The 21473-nt window shown below is 37.6% G+C and overlaps 1 protein-coding gene across 1 annotated transcript in view; it reads left to right on the top strand.

Moving 5' to 3' along the window:
* Window positions 1–21473, top strand: part of LOC102207363 (eph receptor A6) — a 173936-nt gene that overhangs the window by 23376 nt on the left and 129087 nt on the right. The window contains exon 3 of the mRNA XM_005747850.1: window positions 17588–18251. Coding sequence (XP_005747907.1) covers window positions 17588–18251 — 664 coding nt within the window. The remainder of the gene's footprint in view (window positions 1–17587; window positions 18252–21473) is intronic.

Raw genomic sequence — 21473 nt, 5'->3', positions numbered from 1 at the left:
AACTAGAATAGAGCACTATAAGTCATGGACTGGCATCCTCAGAGGGCAGACTTCAACATCTTGACAGAGAATGGAGCAAAAGGCAGCCAACATCCAAAGAAAGTTCAGGATTGTCCTTCAGGAAGCCTGGAAACTATGTAAATACATTAGAAGAAAGCTTGTCTAAGAGAGTTCAAGTTGTGTTGGAAAGTAAAGGTGACCATATCAAATATTGACTTTCAAGCTTGTTAAAATGACATAACCTCTGTTTTTGTGAATTTTGATTTATGTTTGTAAATATTTCACTTTCACCTATTTCTCATTTTTTCTAGCCAAATATACAGTTTTGAAAAGGGTTGCTCAAAATGTCTGTACTGTCTGCAGAATTGTGGACATGAGGAAAGCATACATACATTGCTGAAAATGTCAACCAGAGAGACCTTAAGGATGCTGATTTCACAGTACAAAATTTCATATATAATAAGATATGTTTGATTTCATATAGATAACAGATTTGTTTTGCATATTTTCCAGAATCACATATATACAGAGACCCCTAGTGACATAAATGGAGAAGTATTGGGTGTTTATGGTGATACTACTGCAAATACATGGGTCTGGAAATAAAGTCTACAACTGAATTTACTAAAGAGTTCTATTTGAAAGATGAGCTGTGACACAGTTTCACACACAGAAAACTTTGTTCACTTTTGTAGTAAAGTTTGTTTATTGGTAATTTGCAACAAACTGGTTGTGCTTGTTGACCTTCTAAGGTCAAAGGAAAAGCTCTGGATTGTTTTGTATTTACAACATACAGAGAAAAATGAGTTTTTTTAAATTTATTTTTCTCTTAACATTATTTTGGTATGGATGTACACGGGTTCTTTTGCTTCTTTTGTTGGTAGAAGTCCTGGGGCACACAAGTGCAGAACAAAACCACTTTTCTTTCTCCATCTGTATCATTTTAAAGTAAATTTTCAATAATGGCACAATCCCTAAATCCAATATTTTTGTCTCCAAAACATCACACGCAAACATAAACTAAGCAAATGTATCTAAATAAAAAGTGAATCACTGTCAAAAACTGCATGTAATTGTTCTTTAGCATTATTGAACTGATGTTACCAAAGCTATTAGAATCAATAAAACGGCCTGAATGATCCTATAATGTAGAGTGTATACAGATAACCAAACTGATATGGCTGTTACTCCTAAAAATTGCATGAATTTCTAACTTAATAAGTTAGCTCTCCAGGCAGTTTTGAAGCAGAAAACGTTATGCAATAATTCAAAAGTTTGCAGATTGTTCAGTTTTCTCTTTCATTAACTGAGTTAGAGCTGTAATGGAAGAAAGATGAGGTCACTTGGTAAAGATTCAACCCCTGGAGCTCCAGAGTTTGTCCATTCTTCTCTTTTAGAAACACAGAAAGATAAGTGAGAGCGAGAAACATCTTGTGTTCTTCTGATCTCTCTGGTCTAACTTCAATCTAGATGTTCGATTGTGCATGAGGAGGTTGATGGGGGTCGTTTGGGGTCAGAGGATGGTTCCTGTTAGAGGGATATGGTTTCATTGTAGATGGATGTTTAGGCTGGCAAGCGCTCTAAAATGCACTTAACATTTTATACAAATTCTAAAGGTTGCTGAAAGCCATACCCCACCACTTGCTTTCTCTGTGTCTCTCTGCTGCTCTCTCTGTCCTAATTGATCGAGCTGCCCAGACAATCCCGTATAGCCTGCACTTATTTCCAGTCAAGCTTGTTTAAGCCTTACAGACTGGAGTCAGATGGCTTTGCCAGAGAAAGATGTCTCTTACTGTTACCAGAAAGACAGGTAGACGTGGGAGAGAGATTGCATCATGCCAAACTGAAACCCAAGGCAAACGTAATAGTCTTCTGGAAATATCATAGTGGGCATTTGGGTAATCCTTTAACATGTTGTCCATTTTATGCCCAAATTATGTTCTAATAAGCTATTTTTTTACTTTTAATTTTATCTTACAAAAACTTTGACGACCATATATAGTCTCTAATTGTCTCATATATCTAATATATAGTACCCAGCTTTAGAGCTATGGTTTCTTTGGATCAATGCATGCACACCAATTCAAGAGATGCTACAGAGAGCCAAATATTAGTTATAAGGAGGCAACAAAGGCCCAGTCTGCAGTAATTCCATATCTGTCAGCTCTGTGATGCACTGGTCTATTTCTCAGTGCTGCTTAGATACAGCTCTCAACAACCCACACCCTGCCCTTCAAGTTAATTTGACTGATTTATTATTCTGTATTCAAGTAGCACATCACATTGACCAACAATTAATTTTTGGCCATTAAACTAGAACTTGAAATAGCAGTCATGACTGCATGAGTGTTTTTTTTTCTTGGCAATTCCCAAAGTTGGGTGCTGATTGATTAAAATCAAGTGTTTTTTAAACTGTTGTAATTTGACGCAGCCTTTTGCATAGGTACTGTATCTCTACTATTTCCCACTCAAGTTCTTCTACTGGTCCTTCTGTTTAGTGTAACCCTAAAACTAACTCTGTGGCATATTAGTGTCACATTTTATGCTTTTAAATAGTTTGAAGAATTATTTCCTAAACAGAAAACTTTTACCTGGTGGGGAAATACTGCTTAAGATAATGTTTTTATTCATTTATCTTTTTTAATATTTTCATCTAAAAACACAAAAAATATGAACATAATTATCATAATCTACAGTCTCTAAAGAATTAATTTTATGTGTTGGACATAGTTGATAAGTATGGGTTTTTCGTTCTTACATACCTAATTCTTAAGTAATCCTAGCTGCTTTCTCTTTGGTGCATTCACACCAGATATACAGAGGAGTTCTGCAGTTTTATGCCCAGGCAAGGCCTGTTCACTTATAATTAGATAACTAATTAATTAGATAAAATATGTGGCGTTAACTCCAAGTGTTGAACGTGCATAGCAAGTTCACTCTAGGTGCGATGTTGGTGTAAGTGAAGGAAGCTATTGGACTGAAAAATCAATCAGAGCAACAGTAAAAAAAATTCTGGAATGGCCAAATCAACAATCTGGTACATTCACAGAAAGATTAAATGCACTGCTGGGCGAAGCAACACCAAAAGGCCTGAAACACCACAGAGTATAACTAAAGTGGATTATAATTTTATTTGTCTTAGACAAGTAAAGAACGCTTTCATAGTCTTCATCAAAGAGGTCTTCACGCAATTTAATAGAGAGGGTTTACAGCAAAGTGCAAACCCCTGGTTACATGCAAAAACAGTAAGGCCAGATAAGAGATGGCAAAAAAAACCAGAGCTTATGGTATTTACCAGAAAAATTCTGTAACTGTCCAAATACTTATGTAATAACCTGTTTTACTCCAGCTGCCCCCAAAATGCCTCAGTTAGTGTTCAGTTCAGTTCATGCAGATGCAAATCTGCATCTTGTGCAAATTTTTGTAATTGTATGTTTGCATGTAAAACTCTTTTTTGTTTGGTGTAAATGCACCATTAAATTTAATCAAAACATCCCTCTGCTAATACTGTCAGCATTTTCCTTTTCTTATTAGGGACAACTTGGCTTTCAACTATTACAACACTTATTTAAATTAGTAGAGCATCCTCACACACTGGTGCATGTAGCCCAGCATTCACTTCCCTCTTTTTCCCTACCCGTCTGCTCTATCTTACTGTCCTGTGAACCTGCTACTGTTCATCTTCCCCCTACCCATTCTCTTGATATCTTCCTCTCCTTTCTTTATTCTCTCTCTACCTCTCTATACTCTCCCCGCTCTCTGTGTCTCTCTGACAGCCTCCTCTTAACAATGACCAGCAGACTGTGTAAACAGGAAAGAGGCAATGTGTTGTGGGGGTGTTTGTCTGTGTTTCATCCAGTTTGTCTGCAGAGAGAGGATATTACAATTAACTAAATGAAACACTGTATTTCAATAAATATTTATTGTTTTAGTCTAGCAGTCGAGTTATTGCGTCTGTTTAATTATTTCTGGACATCTTGTAAGAATGCTGCCTTTAGGTACACTCTGAGGTATTGATTTTTAAGAGTTACTAATAGCAGTATTAGTATTATTACAATGGCCTATAAAAAGCTGAGGCCTTAACCTTCACTGTAAACTGTTGCTATGTACAATGTCCATCCTTTGTGCTATAACCATCACATTTTATTGACTTTGTTTTTTCATTTCATCTTACATCCATCATCAGTACATCATGTCAGCATAATATTACTATACCTCAATCAATACAATTCTGTTTCTGCATCACACTGTTCTTGTGTCAAACCAATAAAGCAGATTTGAATTTAATTGAACTGAGACTGGGAGAAAGAGATAAGAAAGAAATGAGATAGCGGTGACCTTTTCTACAGATTGAAATGCCAAAGTTGTCTTTATCAGCTACTTCAGTGTTTGGCTGTTATTGACACCAGTTAGGTCCTTGCTTCTCACTCATCGGTGGAGTGGTGGTCTATAAATAGTCCTTAAAAAACTTTTTTTTAAAGGTATATACATTTCATTAAGGCATGCGGTCTAGGAATTGCATCTTATTTTTTTATTTATTTGAGACCCTTAAAGTCAGTACCTTTTTGTGAGGGCTATACTTTTGTGTAAACTATAACAGAAGCATGAGCTTGAATGTACGTTCTATGTCGACAATATTTGTGTATCTGTACAGCATGCTCTCCTCTATCTGGGTGACCCGCTCTTATCTAAGCTGTCTATGGTTGCACCCTGCTACCTCACCCACTGACAAAGTCTGTATGTGTGTGTTCGTTGTACCACTGTGTGCAGCCATCACTGTGATCTCACATCAGTCAGAGGCTGCTGAGCCGCACATTGACATTCCAGGCTGCTTGTCTGCCTCTCTGGCAAAAATAGATATGTAAAACGACAAGCTCTTTCTCCCCCGTTTTCCCACGCATAGTTTGTCTGGGCTGTTGAGGAAGAAAAAATAAAGGTCTCTGGTCTGTGTCAGCTGAGATGAGACACAATCAGCATGTGTGGAGGGGAGTGACATATCACCGCTTAGGCAAATGAGATAGAGAATAAGGGGCTGAAAGGAGGAATGGTTCATACCCTTAACCAGTGTTGATCCTGCAGTTAGGTAGGGTTTTACCGGGATGTGGGTTTTGATGACTAAACACACAGTGAAATGTGCTATAATAACTATGAACTCTCATAGTTTGTTAGATGTGGAAGCATCTGAAGATGAAAGCTGAGTGAAAGACATCATTTAATTATGAATAGGCTCTAGTACATTAGAAGATATTTTTGGCTCTTCCCTTATTTCCCACACAGCAAATGGATCAACATATTTAGATGCAGTGCAGTTTATAGATGCTTTTCCAGGTGCAGCCTTCCATTTATCCGGCCTGTGGACTGGTACAAAGAGTACACTAACTTGTAACAGTTTGGGGCTGGGTTTGCATCTCCTCCCAGTCTCAAACTAGGGATCTTTAATGTGCAATGTGTTAACCACTACAACATGTAGCCATTAGGCTTCAGTATATTATGAAAACATAAATAATTTCATAGCACTAGTATCTACTTAAACATGAAATTGCATGTGCTGGATATACTTAATTTAAAAGCCATGTTTAAAACAAGATTTTTTTTCCTGTTGCATCAAAGGAGGAAGTCCTTTTGATTATTTGCATTTTAAAGCTATTTAAAAGTAAATGTGAGTTTTTAAGAAAATATTGCAGATCCTGCTGAAGACGTGACAAAATTTAAAAGCCAGCATCTCCACTGTAGCTCTAAAGTGAAGCACTACATGTCTCAAATGGGAGTTCAGAGGCCCCATTTAGCAGCACACCAAGACCTCCAAAATGTTACCTTTCTCGAGGACACTTCAGCACAGTGTTTGATTCAGGGCTCTTCTTTCTTAAAGGACTGCGGTGACTCGCTTTGACTCTGGACTTGAAGAAATCCAGCGTGGTAAAATACAAATGTGTTTTTTTCTCATCAAATAAAAGAGTACAGATAGAGCTTTTCATCCTTAATATTTGTAATAAAACAGCTGAAAGAGTAACTTATAGCTGGCATGGCCACATGTTAGATTACGACCTTCAAGAGCCATAATAGGAGCTGTAATAGGTGCTATAATAACAGTTAGAAATAAAGACATAAGGTAGTGGGAGAGTCATATATATTGAACATATAAGGATGCAGCTTTGCCAGCCGTCTCATCTTTTCAATTTCACATTAAATGACACAATTTCCATTATAAAAATGACAACCACAACCAGCCACTGTAATTTCTTTCTAATGGCATACACATATGAATTTACAAGCCACACTCATTTTTAGAGTTGTATTATGTGGAAATCAATTAAACCTTATAGTGAGTTTACTTATTGATCTGGTTTGTGGTGTAGTTACCATATACAGTGTAACTGCTCTTTCTCTTCGGTCTTTCAGTTTCTCTCTCCCCTCTTGTCTTACCTTGTGTGTAATATTTCAGACACTGGCAGTTTTAATACACGTAGAAATTTGAAACTGCTATCTCTTCTTTCTCTAGTGCCTGCAGTGCCCTAACATAGCATTGTGTTGTTTACCTCAAACCCCAAAGTGTGTATAAGCATACTGTGAAAAGATCGTTCACAGTGACACAAAGGGCAAAAAGTGTAATAACCCTGGTGGTGCAGTTTAAGAAGCGGGCGGTTTTGTTTGCCTTGGTCTGACTGTGTTGAGATGGTTTACTCAGTTTGCTGAAGCGTCTTCTTTTTTCTCTTTACTTTTTATTACTTGTCCAGAGAAGGTTGTTAAAGTGGAGCTGTGCCCATTTTAAAAAGTGTAAATAGTCTAAGAGTTAGCCTATATTCACCAAAACCAAATTGAAAAATGACAGATTTTTTGTTTGTTTTTTTCTTTGTAATTTTGCATCTTTACACCAACACACTGGTTAATTAAACAAATCCAGGAATTTAACAAATGTGTTGCATTAACTGTTTTTGGATTTGTGTTAGCTATGAGATGATTCGCTTCACTACCAAATCCCTTCAACCTCCAAATGTGTTTCTGTTTTGGCCTTTCATTTTGTATACATGGGTACAATTCACTACATATGACACCTGTCTGCTAAAAAACTGAGCTCGGAAAAAAAAACCCTGTATAACTGTACATGTTCAGAAACATGAATCAATAGGTTAGAGGTCGTGACTATTATACAACCTATGTGTGCAAGACTGCATTGAACTACCATACACTTAGGTGTAATCCATTGTCTTTAAAAAAATATCACAAGACAGAGTAACTAGACATGACTTTCATGCATTAACCCAACATCAGCAGTCTTCCATATGTTACACAGTTTGAACTCTGTCTTTACTTTCTATCTTCGACTTGGATCACTTAGGACATGACCAACACTATGCCTTTTTGTGAGAGCACAACAGGGATGACAGATTGCGGAGCACTGGCTCCACCCTTCTCACTACCCTTCCACTGTGATGGATGCAAGAATGAAAGGAGCATGGGGTCTTTGGATTTCATTTGCTCACCGCTGTTCTATTGCTCCTATTGATTTAGGTGCATGTGGTTGACAGGCAACGGGATACTGTGTTTGAGAGAGATTGTGTGGAAGAGTAATGTTGGCCTTTCTCGGTTTAACTGATTAATCACTCACTAAAAAAACACTGTCAAACAGATATCTAAGAAGAACTTGATCAAAAATACGTCTAACTTATGAATCAGTGGTTTCAATCATACAGAAGGCAGGGTACGTATCAGCAGATGGGGTCACTGCAGCAGGTGACTCATATTTTGGGGGCAGATTTCATTATATTTTGTGGGGGAACAGAACTATTGGTAACAATGTTAGGATCTGTTTGCAAACTGAGTTACTAAAAATAATTGAGCTAAGCCACATTTGAAATTATTACACTATATGCTTCTATATGACATATTATATTTCCTTATATGTATTTATTTATATTTATATTGATTTAAGAGATATTTATATTTACTTATATGAAAGAAGTAGAATCTCCGTCCTTCTTTTGCTCCTTCCATGCGAGCAGTCTCCAGTAGCTCTGGCATGTCCTCTAGTTTTAGGTTCAGAGTTTAGCTCCCTACATATCAAATTGACATTCTAGGTGGTGATATCTATTATGTTGTGCTATATGACAAGAGACCAGCAGGCTGGTCTTCTCTCCTCTCATCCACACCTGCTTTGTTGGTGTTGTAATCAAGGATGATGGCTGGTTTTCTGCCTTTCTGAGCACTGGCCTCTACAACCCGCTGAAATGATCTCATGAAAATGGCAATCCCATTTGGTCTTTGTATGAGACAGCCATGATGCTTCGGGGTGAAAGCACCCTTCGAGGAAGAGAAAAAAAATAAAAGCCTCTTTCCTCTGTTGAAATTTGAAAACATGACAGCTCAGTCTTGTTAGAGGAGTCTTACATCATCAGGAGGGGGAGAAAATATAACAAATAAATACATATTGAAATGAATACAAGTGCTATGTAATACAAAAATATTCAGTAATACTGTGACAAAGAAAAAGCAAATTAGTTTATTCGAATTTGTGTCATCTCAGTTCAGCGTGAAAATCTCTGCCGTGCTTTGCTGTCATTTGTTTTTCTGAGAGTCCTCTTTTTCCTGGCGGTGCAGATTAGGCGAAGATAATACTAATTAAGTTTTCAGCAACTTGTTAACCTCCCGTAAAAGCTAACATAAAAGTTTATCAACAACTGCTGAGTCTAATATAACGAATGAAATAAAGAGAGAAAAGCTGACAAGCAGAGCACAGAGATAGCTGTCAGTAAAAATGTCCCAGATAACCGGTCCAGCTGTTTAAGCCTGCATCCAACTAATATCTGATGCCCTCATCAGACTGCGCATCTCTATAGAAGATATTTTATTGCCAAGGTGTTTGATAGGGTGGATGTTGGATTTCTTTCTTATAGTCATTTATCCATTACTACAAGTGGGTTTTGGGGAAAACACCTTACTTTATACAAATTCTTATCCGCAATCTGAACAGTGGTTGTTCAGTTTATTGCCACTCACACAGTGAACCAGTCCAAATGAATGGTGCCTTATTGTAAAATGAAAACAGGCTGTTGTGACTTTAGATGTGACAACAACAAAATGACACGAGATCCCTGAAAATATCTGTTAGTAAATAATAGTATTAGTACAATTCTGTGTTTTGTTTTTGATTTTTTATGTACATTGTACGATCATACGATTTATACTTTACACAGAAAATCTGTTTTCTCACATGAATGTCAGAAGAATCAACATTAAACACTGTCCTAAGTTGTTCTCACACAACACGCAAAAGGAGTTAGTCCCCTTCAGATTGATTTTCATTACTGGAAATAGTCTGTTTAAGTGAGACAAGGGTATTACCTGGGTAAAGGACGCAGAAGGAAACCACAGTATGTCCACTTGCTTATAGTGAATTTATCAATCAATTACATATGGTGTTCTTACATGGGTACAATTGGACACCTCATGAACATCCTGTTGATGAACTGGAAGGTTAAAGACCATTTAATTTTCTTGAGTGAGTTCCATTCCTACACGCACGCATTTGCCAAGTAATGTCTTATAAGGTTTGAGCTCCCACTGCATATCTGAAAATCATTGACAAGAAGTTAACAGGGAAATGAGAACAGTCATGATGCACACTTAACATTATTACTATTGACTATGTAGGTATGATAAATAGTTGCACCACTAGGAAGTCACATGGAAAATAGCACAGCTCCTTCATTTCCTCTACAGTGTCAATATAAAAGATTTTATGACATGTCCAGTGTTGTTAAGCAGTTTTTTGTTCAGTGGCACGTATTGCCAGTATTCCTTGTTGGCACACAATCAGTAATTTAATTGGAAGTTTTAAAGCACACAGTGAAAATCAGTTTCCATAATTCTCCAATCAAAGTATTGATTTTCTTGTTGACACACAGTTGAGTACAATGGCCCACTGAGGTTGCCAGATATTGACGGAATCTCTCAAATTAAGCTTGGGCACTTGTCCATAATGAGCCCTCTATAGACCAACTCCTAATGCACACACATAGAGATACACTATGTGAACACATACACAAAAACACTTCTCTCCTTATGCATACACACAGACAAAAGTGCAAAGATGTGGTCTGAATGTGGGGCAGTGCAGCCCCCAGGTACGCTATACACCAATTTTGTTTTTCTGTTTGTGCAAGATAAATTTGGAAAGATGTTTAGATATTATGCAAGCATAATTTTGTGAGTAATTCACCTGCTGTTGGATCTAATGAGGTGATTTCAATATAGAAAAATGCTAACTGTAGCTTCTGAGACTAAATGATGACTAAACTAGGAAGGGGGAGAAAAGTTTATTCACTTATCTTGCAGCTTCAACCAGTAATTATTAATTTTCACGTGTTAAAAATAGCCTGAAAATAACAATTTGTACTGTTGTTTTTTACTTTTTCCCTTTTTAGTTGTTTTACTTTCTTCTTATTGTGCCTTTTTTCTTAACATCAAATATCTGCCATCATGTTCCCTAGTGAGCTAAGACTCTTCATCCATCTCTCTAATAACTATTACTGCTGTGTGTGTGTGGGAGGTGGTGGTGGTGTCTTTTCATCCATTGCAGAGGGACGCTCTACAATTAAATATAAATCTCTCAATCCAAGTGACAGTGGCAAAACACGAACACACACATTCATAGGAGGTGAGTGCATGAGAATAAAAGAGCACACGGACGACAGAAGAAACAAAACAACAGAAAGAGAAACACAAAGTAATTTGTTAAGATGTAAGGCATTAAGAGAGGGAAGGAGAGGGAAGAGAAACATTATATGTTATTAAATTTCACAGTATTTGCAAATACACACCGACAAACCTCAAGAAACAGTCTGGTTCTTACAAAGCACCAAACAATCTGTTATAGGAATTTAATTAGATTTTTTTCTGCCAAAACAGCTGATCACTTCTTGTCCCTAAAGAAAAAATAGTCAGTGGATACACTGTAAAGTGACTGTTTATTTCTTAAGGAAGTAAACTAAAAAACTTTTTTATTAAAAGCCAGATTTAAAAGTTTCTTTCACAAGACAGAGAGAAACACGAGGGAGCGCGACAATTACTTACTGTAATGCATGTGTCTTATAAAGCTTTGCATTGAGATGTTTGGACAAGAACATAAATGAAAATGAAAATGTGTCGAAGAAATGATGTAACTAAATATAACTTCTTGTAGGTGTATATGTTGGCCAGTTTTCTCTTTCACTTCCATTTTTTGCCAATCTCTGCTGTAATTCAGAGGAGTCTTTGGAGACTGGAAACATCGGCTCCCAACTCCTTTGACACAGTGTGCGTTTTTTTGTACATGTTTGTGTGTGTGGGCAGCATTCAACCAGCAAACTCAATGCTTTCTCTGTTTGGAAAGAGCAAGGCAACAGGACATTTAGTTATACATTTTGAATATTTATTCAGATACAGTCTCCTGTGGCCCAGGTGAACACCTGCGTATTCTCTCTAATGTCAGGGTCTTGTTTGGATCCCATATGACTTTTGTTATTTGTCCCTGAAATCTTTTAGATCCCCCTGCAACGTCCTAGCATGATAGATTGGACTGAATTTATTAATTCGTTAATTATTTAGTCACTGAAATGCTTCTTATGTTTCAAGAATATATTTAAGAATTCTTACATTTGGTAAGTTCCATGTCATTGGAGTTGAGGCTGTACATTTTTGTGTGACTGAATCTGATGTTGTTAGGAAATTTCTAGAATTCTACACATGCACAGACACCATCTCATGGTATTCGTGTAAGAGCTGCTAGTTTTATCTCCAGTGGCCACTTAACTCCCACTACTTGGTTTGTTCACACTTACAAAATGTGCAGCACCTAAGTGCTCTGAATAAAATCTCCTTAGTGCCTTGCTGTTTTTCCACCATATGTGTTATGCTTACGAGAGATAAAGAATATATGGAAAATAAATTGGAAGTATTTCTTAGATTCTACATATATTAAGTGTATTTTGGAAAACTCCACTATGTTTTTAACCAAATCTAAAAAGGAAGTTAATCTTCTCATTAAAGCATTGCTCTTTAACCTGCCCAATGTCAGTATTATAATTATTAAGTCTTTTATAGTTGGTCATAACACATCATTCACACAGTGGGACTTTGGATTTTAAAATAGTCTTTAATTTTTTTTTTCTTTACAGGCTCAAATCCAACCGAGTAGTGGGAATGTTTAGGATCACTAAATATTTCATTTCAAGTGAAGATGAGCCAAGCTGGTTATGACACTGTAGTTAAAAGTGTAACTCTCAATAGGGCTCTGGATTTCACAGTGTTAATAAAAGGAGCTCACCCCCAGGCGAGTGGCCAGTAAAATGACTGGCTCGATTGCATGGGTGAGAGAGATGGGCTGTAAAGGCCTTGGTCCCAGGCTGCAATCAATCAACCACATTTTCTGGCCATTTTTCAATTATGCATGTTAGGGCTGGATGGCAAGGTAGTGAGGTGTCCAACCAAGACTTAAAGTTTGGCACTTTGAAAAAGAAGTCATCCAACAGTGAGATTACAAACCAGCAGCACACGCAGTAATAAAGTGGAGTGTGGATGGGGATTGCAGGTGGTGAGTGGACTGCAGGCTTTGGCCCAAAGGGGCAACGCTGTCACTGGAATTTGAAATAATTAAGAGGAAATACACGTTATTGCTTTGCTTCCCAGCTTCACAATGCAAATCTCTAGCGACTTATTTTAAAGTGCTGCCACCACAAAGCTGCTTGACATTATCAGTTAACTGACAAAATGTCAAAGTCTTGGAGGTCTTGTGTATCAGCTGTGAATGGTGTTTAGTTGGGGATTTCAACAGCTGTGCGTTTCTATCACAATGGATTGTTTTGCCCCTCTGAGATGAATCGCTCTGATATCGTTGCCTCAATCTTTCAGTCACTGGACACTTTGATTTATCTACATTGCCATTCAGGCTCATTCCAATGGCCGCTAACTCTAGTAGTTTTCTTAAATCTCCTGAACACCACACATTTGTAACTCTTAACTCTTTGTCTGTCCTCTCTTTGCTGCTTTCTATTTTCTTCCTCGGTCCCATGTCTCTTGTTCAATAATTCCCCATTAAAAATCCTGTCTGATAGAAAGGATTTTATATTTTATGAAATATTAGCTGTTACCATGAGTCCAATCAGGAAAGAAGTGCCTTGGTGTGCTATAAAAATATCCTGCTCAGAGAGACTGAGGGCTATGTTTGACCTTGCTCTCTCTGTGTGTGCAAGCATACACAAAGAACTTGTTCAATTGTCATTTTTAGCAGTCACTAAAGCCATGTATTTACACATAATACATTAAGATTTAATGGTTCGCTGACTTGTTCAACACTTAACATGGGTCTTCACTTAACACCACTTCAAATGTCACCCTTATCCTTAACATAAATGAGACTTTACAAAGCCTGAAGGTGTTTATTAGTTTTAGTAATTCTGACAAATACATTATTGTGTCAAATTACCAAATAACAATTACATGTTTTTCTTAGGTTTGAGCTAGAAGCCATTGGTATAGTCACATAAAATCCCAAACGTGTAAACCCTTTAAACTAGGACACAGCGTTATCGTGTATAATTTGGGTTTCTCCAGTTGCTCCTCTAAGGTAAAGCACCTACCACTGTTCAACTGTGCTGATGCACATTTCTTCCTACAGACACCACTGCAGGTCAACAGCTGACTAAGTGGTCAAATAAGATTGAAAGAACCCGAAGGGATGATTGAATCAGCAACTTTAAATGCTGGAGCAAGAACCAGAGTAAGCTGGGCATCAGTCTTGAATATGAGTGACAGCAAGTTTAAAAAAAAGCGTCATAAATGTTTGTTGATGATTCTTTATCGTTTTCAAACTATGCATAGGGTTTTAATCACACTGGATGATCTGTACCATCCTCAAACACTGTCAAAGTATAGTTTGTTTGATATAGAGAAAGAATGCTGAACATTTATTGACACTTGTACATTGCAGGAAAAGGACTTTTATGGCATGGCTAGGCAGAGCGATTGAGCTGGGAAGGTAGCACAGTGCATTAGGGTAAGGGTAGAGATGGAAATGCACTAATTAAGAGAGTGCGTTGAGGAGATGGGAGGACTACTTTGAGGAGCTCATGAATGAAGAAATTATCATAGGCTGACACATGGTTCTTGATGTCAGGGTTTGCCAGGGTTTGTCTTGTTGTCTCGTCTGTGTCCTTTGTCTTTAAGAAACGAAAACGCATGGATTGCTGTAGCAATGATATCACAATATAACGTGATTTTTATTATGTTAAAATGTATATAATGTGGCACAACCCTAGTATACATCTACTCAGAAATGGAACTTCAGCACTTCCTTAGTAACAGATGGCTCCATGAAAATCACTGTTAAATAATTGTCAGGATTTGTGAGACATAATACAGGACAGTGTTTTACCACTTTAAAACCATCATATATTAGCCTTATTATGTTCTACAAAAAAAGGTGATTTTTAAAAGTGTGCATGAAAGAGAGGGCAGCATGAAAAACAGTTTAAATGTTGAGACAAACTGGAGCATACTCATAGTTTATCTCAGCAGTCTGATTCTTAGACACAGTGTTAGTGCATGCTAGCACGTACAGGGCCAGCTGTGACCAGTGCAAGTACACCATTAGCTGACATCCCAACAGAAGATTTCAGAAATTCCAACAACCAGTGGTAAATGAGCAAACTCATCATGATCTGTAATTGATTCAGTGGCAAAAGAAAGAAAGAAAGAAAGAAAGAAAGAAAGAAAGAAAGAAAGAAAGAAAGAAAGAAAGAAAGAAAGAAAGAAAGAAAGAAAGAAAGAAAGAAAACTGTAAGAATGGTTTGCATAATATCTTAAATCACTAGACCTTGAATCAGAAAGATGCTTGCCGTCAGTATCAAGTGTGCATTCTTACAAGGGCACTCAGGGAGTGTAATTCCCCAGAAAGACAAGGACTATATAAAAACTTTAGTGTTTTAATGATGTTTTATTGCAATACAATGACATCAGCCTGTTATGGCATCATTGGTCATTGTTATGTCGTTTGGGTATTGTATTGAAGAAACCAAAAGTGTGTTGTACAGCTCTCCCCATGCCCTTTCATATGATATCACTCGATGCGTTTTTTGTCGAGGTTTTTTAAGGTGAAGGTTGTCCCTGAGACCTAACAATGATGATGAAGTTCAAATGAGTAGTATATTGTTGTGAAATTTAAAAATGATTCATAAAAAATGTGGGTAAGCTTTTTTACTGATTTTGAAATTTGTTGTGAGTCTGACCTTGACCCAATTTTCACCAAAATTTAATCAGCTCGAGTTGTTATTAGTTTCTACTATCACACAAAATTTGACAGTAATGTTAGACAGACAACAAAAAGTAACTGATTAAATATTTCCTCTCTTCAAGGGGAGAATAATGTGATGCAGTCACCTAGCATTGGGGGAAAAATGTGGGTATTAGGAAAGAAAACAGTTTCCATGTCCATTTCCATAGTCCTTTGGTGCTCCGTTTGTTGATTATCCCAAAGGAGTCATTAAGAGGCTTTTCTCTGTCTGGAGCCATGGCATAGATTTTATCACAAAGGACGGTTCTGAAATCATATCTGAAAGCTTTGGAATCCCAGTGAATCCATATGGACTTAACAAAGAGTAAACTCCATATGTCTACTTACATTTTGTATTTTCTCATTTCAGCTTCTTCATGGAAATATTTTCATGCCAATATTTTAAGTATTTCATGTTCTGTTTTTTTGTTTTGGTTTTTTTTTTTTATCTTTATGCCTTGCCCCAACAGAAACGCGTTGTCCAGCTGGATTTAGTGTGTACTTTTGATGGCAACATCACATTTAATCAAACTCAATTTGTTTGACTGTAATGCTACGTTTACACCTTGAGCGAAGAGCAGATTAAAACCTGCTGTCTTTGGATGATTGAATTAGAACATGTTATTAAAAAGGATAATGAGTATGTGAGAGCAAACATTGGGCTTTGATTACTACTCTCATCAAGAGGTAATATTTATCTAAGTGAAAAAACAGCTTATTAAATGTGCAAGCTTATCAGGCAAATAGTATTGGTAAATTAACCACCAGCGCTATCTCAACCCTCCGGATTTTGTTTGCCTATAAACGAGCTATTTTCCAGCCCTCGTTTAGAACAGGCATCTCTCCCCCCAGACCCAAGAAAGGGAACATGAAATGTGTGTATGTTTGATGTAGTCAAATTACTTATGTTAATGTGTTGATAATTAAAAGCTTTATACATGGTCTTCCATACCTTCGAGCATATTTCTCACATCTCTGAAAACAGTGTTGATTTTAGTGTTTGACTCAAAGACAGCTGTGCATACTGCAATGCACAAGCAAGGTTCATTGGAGAAGTCACAGTGACCGAATTGAGCTTTCGATGCCTGAAAATTATGTATGCATGCATAAGTGTTTCATCTAGGAAAATGTATGCAAAGTAATGGGAACAGTAGCAGCAGCAGTGATGGGTAAAAATAGATCCCATATATCGTCATATACAGTAAAACCTATGAGGTAAGTGGCGTAAATATGAGTCTAAATATAAACCTCATACACACAAACATACACAAACACACACACAAGGGCAAACTCTGCAGCTCGTGGAGAGTCTGACGCTGCATTGTAAGCGAACTGATTTGAGAGCCCTTTTTTCCCAGGCAGGTAATTTGATTCTTTGAGGTCGATGTTGTGTGGTTTTGGGGTCGCCCATGTAGCCAGTCCCCACTCTAATAAAACCTGAGAGCGCTGCAGAACCAGGAGGCTAAAACCCCCCATTAACTTCTTTCCCATCAACATGGGGACAGGTAACCTAATGACCCTGCAAAGCTGCAATGCTCCCTAATCATGTGACCTGGGAGTTGCAGAGCTGATGACTAGGCAGCTGGAGCTCGACATCATACCAGGAAAAAACCTACCTCTAGGAATATGAGGAAAACAGATTGTTATTTTGTTAATGATTTTTTTTTTTTTTTACTTGAATGTGGTATGGACTGAGATGGTCTTGCTGGCACTCTCTTTAACCTTAATCCAGAGAAGAATATCTGAACAACTAAATGTGTTCTCCAAAAGTTGATTCTGTTCATCTGGACGTAGCGTTTTGTGGGAGAAACGTTTCGTCACTCATTCAAGTGACTTCTTCAGTCTCAGCTGACTGCAGGTTTCCCCAATCTTATAAACAGTACATTTGCATAATGACTGAAACCAGCCCACTGAAGGAACTAAATGTGTTACTGTCCAAATTTGGTTTGAATACAGTCTAATATAAACAAAGTGTCTCATAAAGAAGCAGAAAGAAGCAGGAAGCTATTATAACTTCCAGATTGCGTCTGTGCTCTGTATAGCATCAATCTTGGGATTTGAAATGACCACACAGTTTTCCTTCAGTGCCACACTTGGGACTAAATTAATATTGCACAACTATGTTGTTAATTTTGTCCATGTTTTGTATGGAATGCTATGACCTGTGAGGCCTGCTAGCAGATCTTGAATTAATACTAACTCTTTCTTTTTCTTCCCTCATTTTTACCCCATTCTTTCCTCCTCTCTCCCCGACCCTCTACACTCTTATTATTTTTCCTTTAGTGGGATGCAATCACAGAGATGGACGAGCACAACCGACCCATCCATACTTTCCAGGTTTGCAATGTGATGGAGCCCAACCAAAACAACTGGCTTCGCTCCAACTGGATTTCACGACAGGCAGCCCAGAAGGTCTACGTGGAGCTCCGCTTCACCTTGCGCGACTGTAACTCAATCCCTTGGGTGTCTGGCACCTGCAAGGAGACCTTCAATCTATTCTATCATGAGACAGATGAGGCACACGGTGTCAAGTTCAGGCCTGCGCAGTACACCAAGATTGACACCATTGCTGCTGATGAGAGCTTTACTCAGATGGATCTTGGAGATCGGATCCTCAAGCTCAATACGGAGGTGCGGGAGGTGGGACCCATAAACAGGAAAGGCTTTTATCTGGCTTTCCAGGACATTGGCGCTTGCATTGCATTAGTGTCTGTGAGGGTTTACTATAAGAAATGTCCATTTACACTGAGGAACCTGGCCTCATTTCCAGACACAGTGCCCCGCGTGGACTCTTCTTCACTGGTGGAAGTGAGGGGGGCCTGTGTTGACCATGCTGAAGAAAGAGACACACCCAAACTGTTCTGTGGAGCTGATGGAGACTGGTTGGTTCCCCTGGGAAGATGTGTCTGTAGTGTTGGGTATGAGGAGATTGATGGTTCATGTGTTGGTAAGTTTTCCAAGTTTTGTATATTTTAACTTGCTTTTCATTCTGCTCAGTGAAGCATTTTTTGAACTCAAAGACATTTTTAGTCAGTCTTTCCAAAGCTCTGAAAGAAAAAGAATTGATGGTGAAGGTGACGCTGCTGTAGGGTTATGAGAACCCTGCAGCTGAATGCTTTGCCCATGGGTTATTGTTAGCAGCCTCTAATTGGAAAAAAGGCTTGTTTTGTTTTTAAACTGTCTTAATACTAATGTTTTGTTCTTGGTTCTTAATTAGCTTTTACTTAGATGTCCTTACCAAACCTTGACTTTAATTAAACCCACCTTTATTAAATTATTTCCCACATTTCTCTTTCTCAAGTGGTCAGAATGATAATAAATCTCAGACTTCACCTAAATGCAAATAGCAGCGGTAATTTCAATTCATTTTGACCATCAATGTTTATTTACAACATATATATAGTAAAAAAGGACATATATATGTGTATATATATATATATTTGACATAAGTATTGATGCATCCACCAGTCAGAAAGATAAGCAATGTGGACAGGTGATGATATGAAACCTGCAGTGCTTCAGTACAATTTACTTCCCATTGTACCATCACATGCAACAACTAGAGAACGCTTTATAGTCCCCACAGTCTATGTACATACTCACTCTTGCTGGTACAAACGTTGAACAATCGCATAATATTATTGTTGTTATTATTATTTTTATTTATTAACCTTCCTATTAACCTATTAACCGTTATTGACCTTCCCTATTCATTTTGACTCATTACCCATATTTTTTTGTTGTTTGTCTTACCATTTTTACTAGCTGCTAATTTTCTCAGATAACAGAGGTGTAGTCACGTGAAAGGTTTTGAATGATTATGAATGTTATTATGGTAGCAGTAGGAGGACCTGATGCTATCTATGTGTTTGTGTGTGTGAACGAGAGAAAGAGAGTGTCTGTTTCAACAGCTTAAAACTGCATATTTTAGTCAAATTTCTAATTTTAGGGCTTTTTTAAAGCAATTTTTGAAAATTTTCAGTGTTTTTTGCCCTTTGGCTACTGTTTAAATTCATATGAAAACATTTTCACAAAACTAAACTCTGCAGTAACTTTGGTTTTGCTTTATGAAAGATTAGTGAGTAGGCTGTTTATTTTTACACAAAGTTTAAACAATTGAGAGGGTTATGAAACCAGAGGTGTTTTTCTGTGTGCTCTGGTGAAAAGCACGTATTTTCCTTACTAGCTGCTAAAATCCAAACATGATAATCTTGTTGTGGTAATTTGTGTGCTTGTAAAATTTAGTATAATGAGTGAAGCTTTAGAAAGCAGTCATAAAGTGAAACATCATACTGGGTCCAGTGTTAAAGCTGGTCCAGGCACCAAAGCTTCACCACAGGATTTTAGGATTGTGGTTTGCATGTGTGTGTCGTGGTGCTTTATACATACAGAGAAATGAACATGTGTCTATGTGTGTTGTGATGAGTCATATGTGTAGGAATGTTGTCGTGTATATCTGTATTCTACCACCCGTTGTCTCAGTGGCTACCTTGGTGTGACAGATTACCTCAGCTGGCTTGGTAGCAGCTTGATCCTCAGCTCTCTGATATGAGCTTTGGGTTATCACTGACAGCACGGCTCACTGGGAATGCTACCTTCAAGAAGTTCCAATGCGACTTCTTTTCATACCAAGTAAAGTCCTGATGTCAGGTCAACAGATACACATGTCTATAATCCAAAGGAGACAGATCCACAATCTAAAAGGTGTCCTAATGTACTTGCAAGTTGCAACTTATCAAAACCATAATATGGAATTTAACTTTATACATTTAACAAATGAAAGGATGAAAGCATCTACTAATATTTATCCTAAGAACTAACAATATACTACAATATCATGGATATAGAACACATTTTAAATTAGTAACTGATCTGAATTCACAGTTTAGCACAACAAAAGACACTGGCTCTTAACAAGTAATCCAAGCTTGTGCAATTAGTTTTGTAAAGATCAAGAAAATATGTAAGATTTACCAGAATGATCAAGATGCATAATCTATAGAAATATTGGCACAAATTAGATGCCATTGTACATGTTTGTTTCCCTCCAAAAAAAGAATCACCATAGACTACAGCCTTTAAAAAAACACTTTTGAGACATTTCGCTGGTTTTCTCACACCATTCAGAACCAGATGTCCTTGCACAGTTGATTACAATTCATCTTGTGACACAGGTCAGGGAGGCTTTCCAGCTGCACCTGCAGCTGCATCATAATCAACAGGCCAGGGGTGAAACTGCAGCTGTGATTAGAGTGCGTCTATCCTAAAATGATTTCTCCATTCTGCTCCTTTAATATTTCTTATGCGTTAATTGAGTGATAAAAAAGCTAGCAGAGGCAGATAAACTTGCTGTTGAAAACTTTTGGGAAACACATTGCAAAAGAACAATTTGTGATGGATTCGTGGGCTTCTTCTTTATCTCTTCTTTAAGAGGTAAAGGAGTAATGTGGTGCATCCCTGCTGTTGGCCCTGTGCCTTTCATCTTTGACATATATATAACATAGGGGAAAATACATGTAATTACATTACATGCCATTTAGTCTGATTTGAATATAATCTTTGGAAGAACTACATGTCACATAAAAATCACAAGAAGTAGTTAAGCACCTTGGTCATTGAAGAAGACTCCTGAGGTGGCGGGTTAAATCAACCAGAACAGACATTTTGGCTCAGTGCCATTTACAAACATAAGCAGACTCAACACTGCCACCTATCAGTATCGACGCTGGCCCCTTAAAGCACAATAAATTAAAGTAATTTCCTTCTTCCTCTCCTTATCCTAAACCCCTTGCTCTCAAAGGAGCATATTTCACAGTTGGGTTAAGTCTAGCCCTTTGGGCAATGTGATGGCATTTTACTGCAATGTCAGCCCTGTAATGCAGCTCCTGTTCATTGTTCCAGCATTCAAACAGGCTTAGTTATTGAAAAGCCCCCACACAAAGTGCCACTAGAGCACCTTCGGCATTGAAGGAGAAGACTGAGGTAGCTGGCTAAAGTAATCTTTCAAGTGTTAGTTTACAACAAATTGGTAGTTTAAATGCAACAGCTGCCTTCCTATGTAGCAGATATGACCAGGTTGAACAACCTGTGATTCCAGTAGCATCCCATTCATAAATATGTGAAAAGCATAGGATTAATGTATTTGTCATATCTATTTGCTTGCTAGTTG

Source organism: Pundamilia nyererei, unplaced genomic scaffold (genome assembly GCF_000239375.1).
Source record: "Pundamilia nyererei isolate P.nyererei 1_Seehausen unplaced genomic scaffold, PunNye1.0 scaffold00206, whole genome shotgun sequence".
Classification (NCBI taxonomy): Eukaryota; Metazoa; Chordata; class Actinopteri; order Cichliformes; family Cichlidae; genus Pundamilia; species Pundamilia nyererei.
This window is presented reverse-complemented; position numbering and strand designations above follow the sequence as displayed.